The sequence below is a fragment of the Ornithodoros turicata genome, chromosome 3 (genome assembly GCF_037126465.1).
Source record: "Ornithodoros turicata isolate Travis chromosome 3, ASM3712646v1, whole genome shotgun sequence".
Taxonomy (NCBI): domain Eukaryota; kingdom Metazoa; phylum Arthropoda; class Arachnida; order Ixodida; family Argasidae; genus Ornithodoros; species Ornithodoros turicata.
Window position 1 is genome coordinate 83,312,489 of NC_088203.1, and position 12,489 is coordinate 83,324,977.

Consider the following 12,489-nt stretch of genomic DNA (forward strand, 5'->3'; position numbering starts at 1 on the left):
TGGTCCAGGATGTATAAAAAGACACTAGGCATAGTTTCGAAATCGGCGAGACCGCTGCAGGTTCATATGGAAAAAATGTTAGGGCCAAATAAAGTAATAGCACATTACAAGAGAATATCTGAGGAAGCAAAAAAAATCAACCTTTATGCGTACTTACCCATAACAGTTGCTCCCTTATCTGTGAAAAGAATTGCAACATGTAGGGATGATCTTCTCTCGATTTTATCTTTTTTAAAACCAATTAGTAAACCATATAATTATACTTGGATCCTCGAAAGTACATAACAAGAAGAACTGTAACGCAACGGAGATTTCTAAAGGTTTAAAGATTGTTGTAAGGTTAAGGGTCTTGATGAGTACGACCATTACCATCCGAGGAAAACGAAGCAATGCAATGAGTGGCTCCACCGGCAAATGCCACGTCTTCCTGTTCGGTACCGAGATCGAAGAAGGCAAGGCAGGCAAAGCGCTTCAAGTTATTGCGCCTCCTCTTATGTGCCTCCAACACTGGTCCGTTGTTTTCAAGTACGACGACGGTAATGTTGCCGTTTGCGAAGCCAATCCCGACAAGAAAGGAACACTGGTCGGTCACTTTTCGTGGAAGGCTGCCGACCACGCTGAGAAGGTCGAAGCGAATAAGGTAATCATCAGCCCGTATGTACTTCTCGGTCGATACTGTTTCGAGAGTATACGCAGTCTTGGAACACAACTAGCGCCCTCCTACATAATTGTATATCTGTCATACGGACAGACTTCAATGATCATTAAAACCGACGGTCATTGAACATGTGCGTAGCGCCGCCAAGCGTGTGCGCGTCAACTACTCAAACTGCATCGGGTCCAATGCCCCCCGGCAGGTTGAAACGTTACACGCTCGATGGCGCTACATGACGTTGGTTTCAATGATCATTGAAGACGGCCCGTGTTACAGGGGTATCACTCCGCTCGGAGCAAAACGTCATTCGGAATGATGTGGTTCTGTTGGCAAGGAGCGTCTTAGGTGGCCACGTGGTCTATTTTAATGGTGTGGCCAACCATCATGCCGATTGACATGGTTCCCTCTGCTGATTCGTTCAAAACCGGAGGCGTACGTCTTCTTGTGACACTTAGGGCGCGTTATGTAGCGGAACTACCCAACGCGCTCGGTGTAAACTGTCCCTCGTACTCTGGTGCCTCTACTAAACGGTCTTCCAGAGAGCCACGAGCGCGATACGCGCCCCAGCGAAGTTTCCAAGGCGGCTCATCGATTTTCCTGCCTCCCTTTCTTCACGGAGCCAGAGCAGCTCTTACGCGCTCCGACCTGCAAGCTGGAGCGTGAGAGTTCATCATGAGCGCCACGCTCCGGTAAAGGAGCGTGACACCGTTTAGTAAAAAGGAGCGCGCGGAGTGCAGTGAATATTCGGTCGGTTTGGAGCCATTATTTTTTTTGTGACAAAAATTTTCGTAAACGTCACTGTAGGGAACGGATCACACCGCATTAGAAAAAAGTACACCTTGTATACCTGTTTATTGCCCCTTTAATGCGTCCTATGCATTTATGTTAACGGACATTTTTCACAATGGCCTATGCGCATGCGCATAGAGGCGCCGGAGAGGGTTATCTCCGTCTTCACTAGATGGTGCAGTATGGGAACGACAGAAGTGGGAACCAGGAGGGAGACTGCACGCATGGCGCGCTCGGCCCCACTCAGGACCGGTTTTGTTCCTTTGTGCAATCCACGTGGATTTGTTTTGATTTGTTTGCATAGGTTGGCATATAATCATAAAACGCAGTTACGCCTGCCGTAACTGCGTAAGACTGTGTAGATGGGCTCAAAAACAGACAAGGCTTTTCAGTTGTTTAAATTTCAGTAATATCAACGTCATACTCAACAGGTATCACTCGGCAACCACACGATCCCTTCCGAACGAGTGGTCAGCGTCATGCGAGACATGAACAGAGGTACCAAGTACATCCTCTACAGAAACAATTGTCAGAGCTGGGTTAAGGAGCTGCTCCAACGTCTCAACATTCCGTGTCCAGTGACAGCGTTTACCGACACACCTGTAGGACAACAAATCAACAAAGTAGTGGACATCATAGAAGGTGGCTCAGAATCGGAGGAAGAGAACCCGACGACGAAAACAACAACACCGGCGGGAACAAGCCAGCGGAACACTCCAGCAGCAACACCGTCCGCGAGCAAAGGAAAAAAAGGAAGCAAGCGGAACAAAAGTCGGGCGACACCTCAGGAAACACCACAGGGGACACCGAGTCGAGAAAGAGCTCGAGGAGCAGGTCAAAGACAAGCAGAGGGTGGAACACGAGCGGCTCCGCTCGCTTTCGTTGGAGCTGCAGCAACAGCAGCAGCAGCGGCCGTTGCTGGGGCTTGGAACAGATATCGAGGAAGGAGGCGACCACATGATGACCATTGATGCCCCCGACAGTGATCGATAGCTCTCTATCTGGTGTTTGATGTCGCGTTCCGTCGTATCATGAATTCCGTCGTGCCACCCCCTCTTCTCAACAGAAATAATACGACACCCTTAATTGGAATTTAATTCGAATTATACGTTAGCCGCATGAGGTCTTCTACAGGATATGCGTAAGGTATTGGTGCGGTTATATGCCAACGTTTGTGACTTGGTTTTAAATGGTACCAGTTTCGACAAAGCGGCCTTTACGTATCCTGAATTGCGAACTATCGGTAGCACCCAGTATTTTCAAGGTATAAAGAGTTACCCAAATCTTCTGTGGACATTCCTTTTATTCCATGTTTGTTTTCCCCTGTGTTCTTTTGTTTTTCTTTTTGTTTATTTGTTTTCCTTTTCCTTTGTTTTTCTTTTTGTTTGCCTTTATTTTCCCTTTTTTTTCCTGGGAATAGCAAGCCGCCATACCGGTGGCTAACCTTTCCCTCTTGTTTTTTTATATATAATAAACATACCCCCCCCCCCTTTTATTCGGTGGGGTTTGCTCTTTTATTCAATTTGCAATGGGGGTTAAACACAACCCTACGGAATAAATCTGTAGAGCCGGCCGAAGAACGTACACGTACGTTTAAACACTCTTATTCCTGTGCGAAATTCGCCAAAAGTAACGCGCATTTTAGGAATGGGGCTCCCCTTAGCACGCCTGCATGGAGCAGCGAGGTGCGCATGCCGATATCCACGCACAGGGCTATGTCATATATGCGTGTAACCGTTGCGTAAATACACCATATCGCGACACGGTCATCATGAAAGATAAGCGCACGTCAACAGCCGTTCCTGTCCATTTCCTCTTGGTGCCTTACGACGCGTAGAGCCGGTCATGATGCTTTCTTTCTGCAACACCGGTTCCGATATTATCGTATAACCACCGCCTACAGCGTTGGCGCTTCGCCGACATGTCGCCGTCGTGCGTCCGGTCCGAGCAGAGAGAGGTCTGCAACGTTTACCTGTTTTACCAGCAAGGGAATACAGGTTGCTCGGCGTGTTCGTTGAATATTCGGCCGATTTGGATCGTTTACTTCGTGTACGGTGATCGCAATGCTATCCGCTGTTGCGGTCGCGAAGATCCTTCGACAGGGACACTCCTTGGGAGTGGGTGTGAACTGAGACGGCGAAGCCTACTTCGGAAGGAATTCATGATGGTAAGCATTCGTCCGTGTAGTGTCACCGCACGCTTTTTCATGTTGCTGATGGTATATTATCGGCGGCTTATCGGCGCCTCGTATCTTATCTTACCCATTGCAGTTGTGAAATAGGAAGGTCAGGTAATGTGCGACGTGAGTGTGGTTTCTTTTTTCGTGTTCTATTTTATAGACTACTTTTGAAATGCTGTGATGGGTTCACTAAGGTTAGGTCAGGTTGGGCTAGGTAGTAGCCCAACAACCCTACTCGGCACTGTGAGACGGAAGCTCAGTTTTGCGTAAGTACACTAGGTGTTGAAGTAGGACACACAATGTACAGAAAGCGTGAGTGCATACACTCTGAAAAAAAAAGGAGTCGTACCGACTCCTTTACGGGGGTAAAACGTCCTAACTCCGGGGTGCAAAATAACACCCCTTTTGAAGAGTATCTGCAACTCCGGAAACTACGGAGTAAAATTTACTCCTATGGTACAGAGTAAAAGTTACTCCCATACAGCTCCCTATTTACTCCAGCATATCGGGTGTAAAAGTAACTCCGTTCATGAGGCTAGCATAACTCCACTGGGGAGTTCTTGTTATGCTACATAAGGCATAAAAGTTATGCCCTTCACCTGGAGTGCACATTACTCCAGTCGTCTCCTCACCTTGAAGATCATGCAAATAAGTGTTGCAAAACAGTATATCTAAATAAGAAACATTTATTGTGTCTCTGATACAAATTGGCAAGAACAGAAAAAGGAAGCTTTCAGTGCTTAATATGATCCTATGAAAACAACTGGTAAGATGCCACAGGTACAAGTACATTCTTTCATTATAAGGTTGCCACACACCCAATGCAACTATCACCTGGCATATACTTCCAACTCCTACAAACAGGAAACAAAACAGTTATTCGAAGTTCATCTGTCACTATACATTAACATATCAGTGCATAGGAATTTGGCATATCGGCACCCACTTTTCTGCTTTTTCATGAGAAAGCAGGGGGAGACGCGCCTTTTGAAGTGCATCTGGCTGAGGCATAAAGTGCAGTACATGTACTTTAGATTTTTCTTTTTTCTTGGCAGAAGAGTAGTTGCCTTATATGAGAAACTGCTGTCATATGCAATTCACAATTTGGAGCCTACAAGAATATCTTGCCTAAAATAGATGTGTGTATACACTTCCCAATATATCTATTGTAAAACACCTGTAATAAGATGAGCACTTACACAAGTGAAAAGGTCAGATGCACCTCCTTCAGCAGATGAGCAAGGGCATGAATTACTCATGCTCGGTAATAATCTGCAAGATAAATATAGGTAATGGAGTCCGAGCAGTGGCGATATGTTACGTTATCATAAGTCAAATACTTTCATAACTAACAATTTCTTGTGCCAAACAAACTATGCTAGGAAAATGAGTGGTTTGAATCATGCCTGTGCGTGCAAAAAGTGTTTGGTGCTATGTCGGTTACTTACTCTCTTGTTCATCAATAATATTCTCATTTATGAGCTGATCATTACTCTAACTAGTCCCTTTGTCTTCCTTGCAATGTGCATCCATCCTTTTGTGGAGGTGGAGCAGCACTTTCTTTTCTCTGTCTGCCCAATGTGCCGTGCAAACGACTCGTAAATCTGAAACAGTAACAACAGCATTAGAACTCAACACTGATGATGCAGTGGCGGATCCGGGGGGAGGGACGGTTGCGCGATTGCCCCCCCCCCCGGCTCAAAACAGTAGGTTTAGCAGCGGTGTCCCCCCCTCCCCCACCTAGGGGCTTCGACAAACAAACAACAACAACAAAAGCGACACGGACTGGATCCGCCCCTGCACTGACACCACTTGTCGTCGGCAGGATACACGTGAATGATAATACAGAACGGCGGTAATACCTACCCCATTGAAACTTACCAGTGCAGGGTACCTCCTTACTACAACCTGCACAGTTCACTTCTCATTCCAGAGACATGCCGAGTGATGCTAGCCGTTAGGTAACTTGCCACCTTCGTCATCTGCAGTGCGTTCCATCAAAGCCAGACTATTCTGCAATGCTGTTCACATTAATTAACAAAGCGTCCTATCCAAAATACGATTTCACTTATCGTCAATTTGAAGTTCCTGTTCTTCAAAGAAGTTAGACTTCTTAGAATACAAAGGTCCACTTACGAAAAGAAACTCTCTTGAAGAAGCATAACTGTGAACCGATACCACATTTTCATAATTCGTGTACGTAACACAGGACGCATACTTACCTGAAGTACATACAGGACGACACTCAGACACATGATTTGTAGTTGTGGCATTCATTGCACTTCAGCACGCCGACGTTGTTCTTCGACGATAATCTTATTCAGCTTTGAGAACATCATTGATAGTTTCAAGTTCCCGCACGACAACAGCCAACCGCTAAACGACCGCACGATGTCAGTGTTGCTAGACTAGGCAATGAAAAGAACGAAAACTGTCCAAGAATATGAAGACGCCTCGCGCTCAACTCTTACCACGGAGTAAAGCGCTGGTTGAATGGAGTTATTAGAGCATGAAAACATAGAAACGCAGAAACAGGGAGTTGCAATGGTGTTTGGTGAGAGTTAAACTGCACCAAGGGGTGTAAAATTGCCTAATACTCTCGTTCGACTCCTTTTTTTCTCAGAGTGTAGGGGAGATCAAAGAGGACATAAAATTGGGCTTGTTGGTACAAAGCGCACACGACAGGGAGATAAAATTTCTGCTTCTTTATCATTTTTCTATTTTATTTTTTGTGGGAAGATTCGCGAAACACCACATTGATGACAGACACCTGCACACCCCTACGTACTTGAACTTTCAATGCATTGAGCGGCTTGGGGTTAGTCAGCGACTGCTGAATGACAGTTAGCTTTGCTCACGTGTCGTATTTTCAGGCGTTCCTGTCTTCGGTTGGGCGGCGAGAAAAATAAATCTCTTTTTGCTGGTCAGTGGAGGGGAGGGGTTTAATCTATCTCGATACACTTATCGATCTACACCGCTTTCTCTTATACATCAGCGCTATAGTGTCAAGATCTTAACGTAAAGTGTAACCATGTGTCCGTTTGTAGGGACAATCCTTTCTTCATCATACACAAAAATTGTTAATTTAAAGGGACACTAAAGTGTAAAACATCCTCGTGCAATGAGGAAAATGTCTCCTCGCCGTTACCTTGATACCAACAGAACAGCAACGGGACTCATCCATTGCGTCGTTCTTGATTGGTGATCGATAGAAAAAAACGCAATTTACGCTTTCCGTCTCCCTCTCAAGAAGGTTGACAATGCGAAGTGGGCTTTCATTGGACTCCTCGAACGATTTGTCCAATCATTGCGGGGCATCGTTTGAAGAGATCTCCAAGGCATCTTCGTGTTGTCCGGTTTCCGGAGAAAGACGGGGAGAGGGGAAGCTTTACACGAACGTCGCAACGGATGAATCGCGTTCCTTCTGTGTTCGTGTCGAGGCAACGGGATCTTTTATTCCGCGAGGAGAAATTTTTGCACTTTCGTGCCCCTTTAATACGTTCTTGAATATGATCGGCTCAACTATATTCTTTGTCATGTCCACTTCCATTACGTCAGTATGTTTTTGTCAAGCATAGTGTGAAACAATTTCCGTCCAGGGCAGCACATTTCTTTCCCTTTTTTCTAGCGCTGCCTGCGCAAAGACATGAGACTTCCAAAGGAGTACGTGTGGTGTGCTGTGTCGGCGATGAACAGGCACGAAGACCCTTACGAAGACGAGACAAACGACAGTCTGCGGTGGGCCAAACGGTTGCTGTTACGACTCAGCATCTTTGTGACAGAGGCTGATTTTGTGGACTCTTACTTCAGAGGAATAGTTGGACTCGACCCGTGTGATGTCCCGCATGGAAAGACGAGGAGTGCAATACGTGTATTGCGATCTGCGATTGCACCTCGCATTTGCCTGGGTGTGCGGTGCAACAGGACAGTGTGACATGGTGATCGGTCTCGGTGCGTGTTGTGCACATGTGTTCAAGAACGGGGAAGAATTGCTGCAACTATAAGCAGATGACGACAAGCGCCACAAACTCCTTGCGTGCAATACGGGAGCGACACCATAAAGCCAAAAACGGGTGCAAGCCAACATGATCACCGGCGTCAAATGCACCAATGGGGCTTCAAGTGTAGTACGAAGTACTATACTGTGGACGTACTTGGAGTGGAGTGGAGCAAAGTACGAGGTATTAGGCAATGTAGTGTGAAGTGCCTTGCGAATTTAACTTGTAGAGCTGTACGTTTCACCGTTTGATTGTGACAAACAATTTGAAAATAAATTGTGTTATTTACAATGGTGGAATATCCACCGAGCCGGTAATGAAATATTTTTAACATTTGACAAGCATTTCTGGCTCCCGCTGGTTATGAATCCCGGCTTACTCGCAAAAATTTATTTATTTACATTTACTTACAGTACGTCAAGCGCCCCCGGAGGCACATTACATGACGGAGTGAAGTGTAAATTTGCATGTAATAGAAACATATCAGTGGGTAGCATAAAAGGCATCACCTTGCAACAAAGAAAGAAATATGAACAACTGAACAACTTTATTTTGATTATCAGTTCGGTGCTTAGAGAAGGGTGACACTCTATCTCATTGTTCGCGAAGCACAGTTTCCAACCTCCTCATTCCTCGACATCCTCGCACGCATTCGTAGATACGGCCACGGAAGCGTCTGTCCTGTGGGTGGAACGGCGTTGATGAAACCCCTACGCACTTAAAATAGCAAATAAGCAGAGAAAGAAGAGCAACCCACGGGCCAACTCGCTTCCCCGTCGTGTGCCAAGGACGACGATAGTGTGAGTGTGCCGATCTCCATGTAGAGAGAAACATGGACTTATGCGACGTGTATTTGTACTGTGTCAATCTCGAAGGCTGCTTCGTGCCTGCGCTGCGGTTTTTGCCCGATGCCAAGCCTAGTTACCAGCACTGGGGAGTGATATTCCACTATGTCATTGGTTCCTCCTACATCTGCGAGGCAAAGATGAATACAAAGGGGAAGCTCGAGGGTGACCTGCGCGCTCTGACGGATACCGAGAAGCTGGGACGAAGACAGGTGAGATTACGAGGCGACGAGGCAGATCTGGGGCCGAAAAAAAGAAGACACACGAAACAACGTTCGGGGACGTCCATCATTCAGAGTGATGTCGTTCTGTCTCTGGACCGACTTGTTAGGAACGGGAGCTGCACGCCTTTTTCGGGCAATGGACCTCTACCAGAGAAACGTCATCGTGACGTTGGTAGACAGACTGAAACCGAAACAAATCGGAAGGGGAGGGCTGGGTTCCACGAATGCGCACTTGTTCGTTGCCTCCTATTGAAAGAAAAGTAGGACCGAAGGTCGCGTCTCTTGCAGGGACTAGGGACCATCGTAATCCCCGCAAGACCGGTGCTTTCGGGCGCGACCTTGTTCGCCTCTAGCTTCGAGCGTAGTTCAACTCTACCAAATTAGTGGCGCTGTCGAACAGTATGACGTCGTTTGTTTACAAACAGGGAGAGGTCTATTAGAGCACAAAGCAAATTGTCAAAAATAGGAGCGTGCTTTCTGTTTTCAACAGGTCAGGAGAGAGATCGATGTTTCGTTGTTCCGAATGAAATTTCCACGGTTGTAGGTCAAAAGAACTCATGAATATATAGTTTCGGAATCGCCCCGGCTGTACGAGACCGTCCCTTTAACAGTGTAAAGGGGAGGGGGTGCTCTTTAGGATAGATATCATGTACCTCGTGGTCTAACCCAACATAACCTAACCCAACGTAACGTAGCCTGTCCCAACGGTCCTAACCTGTACCTGTCACAGTATCATTATACCAGAGGGCGCGTGTTTAAAACGAAAACAAAACGTTTCATGCTGTTCCGTTAACAAGCTGTGGCTATAGAAGCGACTTCCTCAGCCTTCCATTATTTGTGCTGCTTCTCTTGGCCCCGATCTATCATCTCGTCACGCTGACCATTAATCCATCCTCTCATATTAACCTCTTTCAAATGGGGTAGGATCCTGTGGGTACCACGGGGAAGCACCCGATATCATCACAACTTTTCCTGCATTCATTTCTGGTTGTTGTTTTCTTTAGGATCCCACGAAAAGATGTGCCTCGTCACGTATCCACAAAATCGCATATCGTTGCATTATTCAACGATATATTCAACTATATTATTATTCAACTATACACATGTGTCTCTTTGGCCAAGTGTGGCCTTCGCCGACGTCGTCTCTTTTTGAGCATGCTGCATCGGTAGTCTTTGATGATTCGGAAAAGAAATTTAATGCAGCGCAAAGAAAAATAGGAGAAAGAGAAAGAATATATATATAAGGGAACGTAACGGGTAGAACGCGATTAACTGAAAGCATATACATACACCAAGCGAGAAGTATTGTGACATAACTTTCGAAAAAAATACTGACGTTGTATTCCGCACATGCGTTACAGGGACCGCAAGCTTTATGTCTTACCCCTTAGCGAAGGCATTACCCCTTATACCTTTCTGTTTTATCAAGGTATTTTTGGGTCGACACGAAATACCAGTGGAGTGCTTGCAGTCCATCGTCGAAGGAATGCGAAAGAAACTGAAGTACTACACGATTACCAAGAAAAATTGCCAGTTCTGGGCGACGGACCTGCTCGAACGGTTGGGCATACAGGTCCCCCTGTCAGCGTTCGAAGACACCAAGTTAGGCAGGATCACCAACAAACCGTTACTCGGGTGAACGAATCCAGGAGGTCACACAGCGTCCAGGAATGCAACGTGAATCATTTATCACATTGTGCTTCGTGTATGCGCGAACGGACTGCCCAGTGCTTGTCTCCTGCATGACAGTGACTAGAGATTTTGACAGGTGCAGATATTTTGTGTGTTAATGCCTCGACGTTGACTGCAGTTTTCTCAGGTGTGATATGGAAGCCCATGTGACCTTCTCGTAGTGTGCGCTGGATTTTGGGTACATTTTGTATGAAACTAGTTGTTGAAAGAACGAAAGATGATTGTATAGTGATCAAGCCAGTGCCTCTCGTATAATTCATCTGTAGCTATATGCATGATCAATGATAGGTCAATGGCACGGGGCCTGTACATGTGACTCTGTTCGCGTTTTTGAGCACACCATAGGCAAAGCAGCAACGAAATATCGTGTTGTGGGTTGACACGAGATAATAGAACTTTGAGAGATACGCATGGCACTGAGCACAGACGGTTTTTCTAGTGGCTGGCCATACGCGTAATGCTCAAAGGTCCTGTAAGTCCTGCAGCAGACAAGCTGTTAATATTGGCAGCGGCATTTGAAAACCTTTTCCGAAAGAAACCCACGCTGCAAATTTTATGTGCGACAGAGAAATTTAAATCACGAATGAAATTGCGATGAAAGGACGCGGGGCGACGCCTGGTGCATGGGAAACAATCGCTCATTCGTCGAGCAACAGTGTCACATGTCCCCATCCCTCTATCGGCTAAGTCATGGGCTAAGTAGACGGCTTCTTGAACTTTCTTTGAAAAGTTTGTTCAAACGAGATAGTTCCTGACATATATTATCTGAAAATGCAAGGACAAATGGTACATCGCGGAAATGAGTAACAGAACCGTCAGAAGAATCACCATGAGTGAGACCTACGCAAAAACGCCGGCGTGGTGATGGTAGCGGTCCACAGATGTCGCTGTACGCTCCCATTGTTATTGACATGTTTATGTTCGCTGCCCTACATGGCGGGAACTGCGGAGTTCGTGTTCGGTCTTAAACACAGGGTGGCCCAAAATATTAAATCTGAATTTTCTAAAGAAAACTATGAGGTGGACTTGAATGAAATTCGTGGCATTTGCATACTGAGCACCCAGGCTGTCAAATAAACCAGCAGTATAAAATTCTATGCCTGCTGCTTTCCATTAGCTTTAATGTTCTGTAGCGCCAATGGTGTGTGGTGAGACTAGACTCTTAAAAATGAATTTCACCGCATAGCACGCTCCTAGCCAACCATCATCTCGAATGATATCGTTATCTGCCCTGATTTGTTGAAAACAGGAGGCGTACGCCTTTTTTTTGTGACAATTATGAACAGCATAAGTGTCACAAAAAAGGCTACGCCTCCCGTTTTCAACGAAAAAGGGCAGATAACGATATCATTTGAGATGATGGTTGGCTAGGAGCGTGCTATGCGGTGAAGTTCATTTTTAAGAGTGATATATCTCTTTCGCTGCCCTACACTCTTAAAAATGAACTTCACCGCATAGCACGCTCCTAGCCAACCATCATTGCGAATGATATCGTTATCTGCCCTGATTGGTTGAAAACGGGAGGGGTACGCCTTTTCTGTGACAATTATGAACAGCATAAGTGTCACAAAAAAGGCGAACGCCTCAACAAATCAAGGCAGATAACGATATCGTCTGAGATTATGGTTGGCTAGGAGCGTGCTATGCGGTGAAACAAGCGGTCATTTTTAAGAGTGTATGAAATGATTCTATGGTCTTTTGATTTGATAGCATTCCATTCCTACTGCTACCCCAAAACACTGAATTCTACAGCTCACAACGGTGGCAATAAGGTGTTTTAGTGGGTAGCCCTTCGCAATCAATTCTTCCGCTCAATCAGTTCAAACGAATTACACACGCACGCACGTACGCATACATACATACCTACATACATACATATCAAGGAATGCCATGCCATCAATGGCTGGAGAGATTGACACTGGAATTTTGTGGACTGCACTCCGAATGGGCGTGAAAAAGCAAATTTTCCCGATTAGGACAATATCGGTCGCAATATCCCCATTACAAGTGGGGAACTTTGTGACTGTGCATAAAAAAAAAGATCCCTCGTCAGTTGTGGCAAGCCGGACGCGTCACGGACGTTTATAGAAAGGGACAATAATGTTCG

The 12,489-nt window shown here is 45.9% G+C and overlaps 1 protein-coding gene and 3 long non-coding RNA genes across 4 annotated transcripts; 3 read left to right on the forward strand and 1 right to left on the reverse strand.

Annotated features, from left to right (window-relative positions):
- The first annotated feature begins 388 nt into the window (after positions 1-388).
- Positions 389-2,721, forward strand: LOC135387406 (uncharacterized). The gene is made up of 2 exons (XM_064616615.1): positions 389-640; positions 1,876-2,721. Exons 1-2 carry the CDS (start codon positions 395-397, stop codon positions 2,413-2,415), a joined length of 786 nt encoding a protein of 261 aa, XP_064472685.1. The 5' UTR covers positions 389-394; the 3' UTR covers positions 2,416-2,721.
- A 363-nt stretch (positions 2,722-3,084) lies between these two features.
- Positions 3,085-7,922, forward strand: LOC135388707 (uncharacterized). Its single transcript, XR_010421503.1, has 2 exons — positions 3,085-3,611; positions 7,252-7,922. It is a non-coding gene; the product is annotated as an uncharacterized LOC135388707 (long non-coding RNA).
- LOC135388709 (uncharacterized) lies at positions 4,294-5,289 on the reverse strand. Its single transcript, XR_010421505.1, has 3 exons — positions 5,072-5,289; positions 4,823-4,895; positions 4,294-4,477 (listed from the first exon to the last, which is right to left on the reverse strand). It is a non-coding gene; the product is annotated as an uncharacterized LOC135388709 (long non-coding RNA).
- A 264-nt stretch (positions 7,923-8,186) lies between the features above and the next one.
- LOC135388708 (uncharacterized) lies at positions 8,187-10,618 on the forward strand. The gene is made up of 2 exons (XR_010421504.1): positions 8,187-8,678; positions 10,120-10,618. It is a non-coding gene; the product is annotated as an uncharacterized LOC135388708 (long non-coding RNA).
- Positions 10,619-12,489: the final 1,871 nt, after the last annotated feature.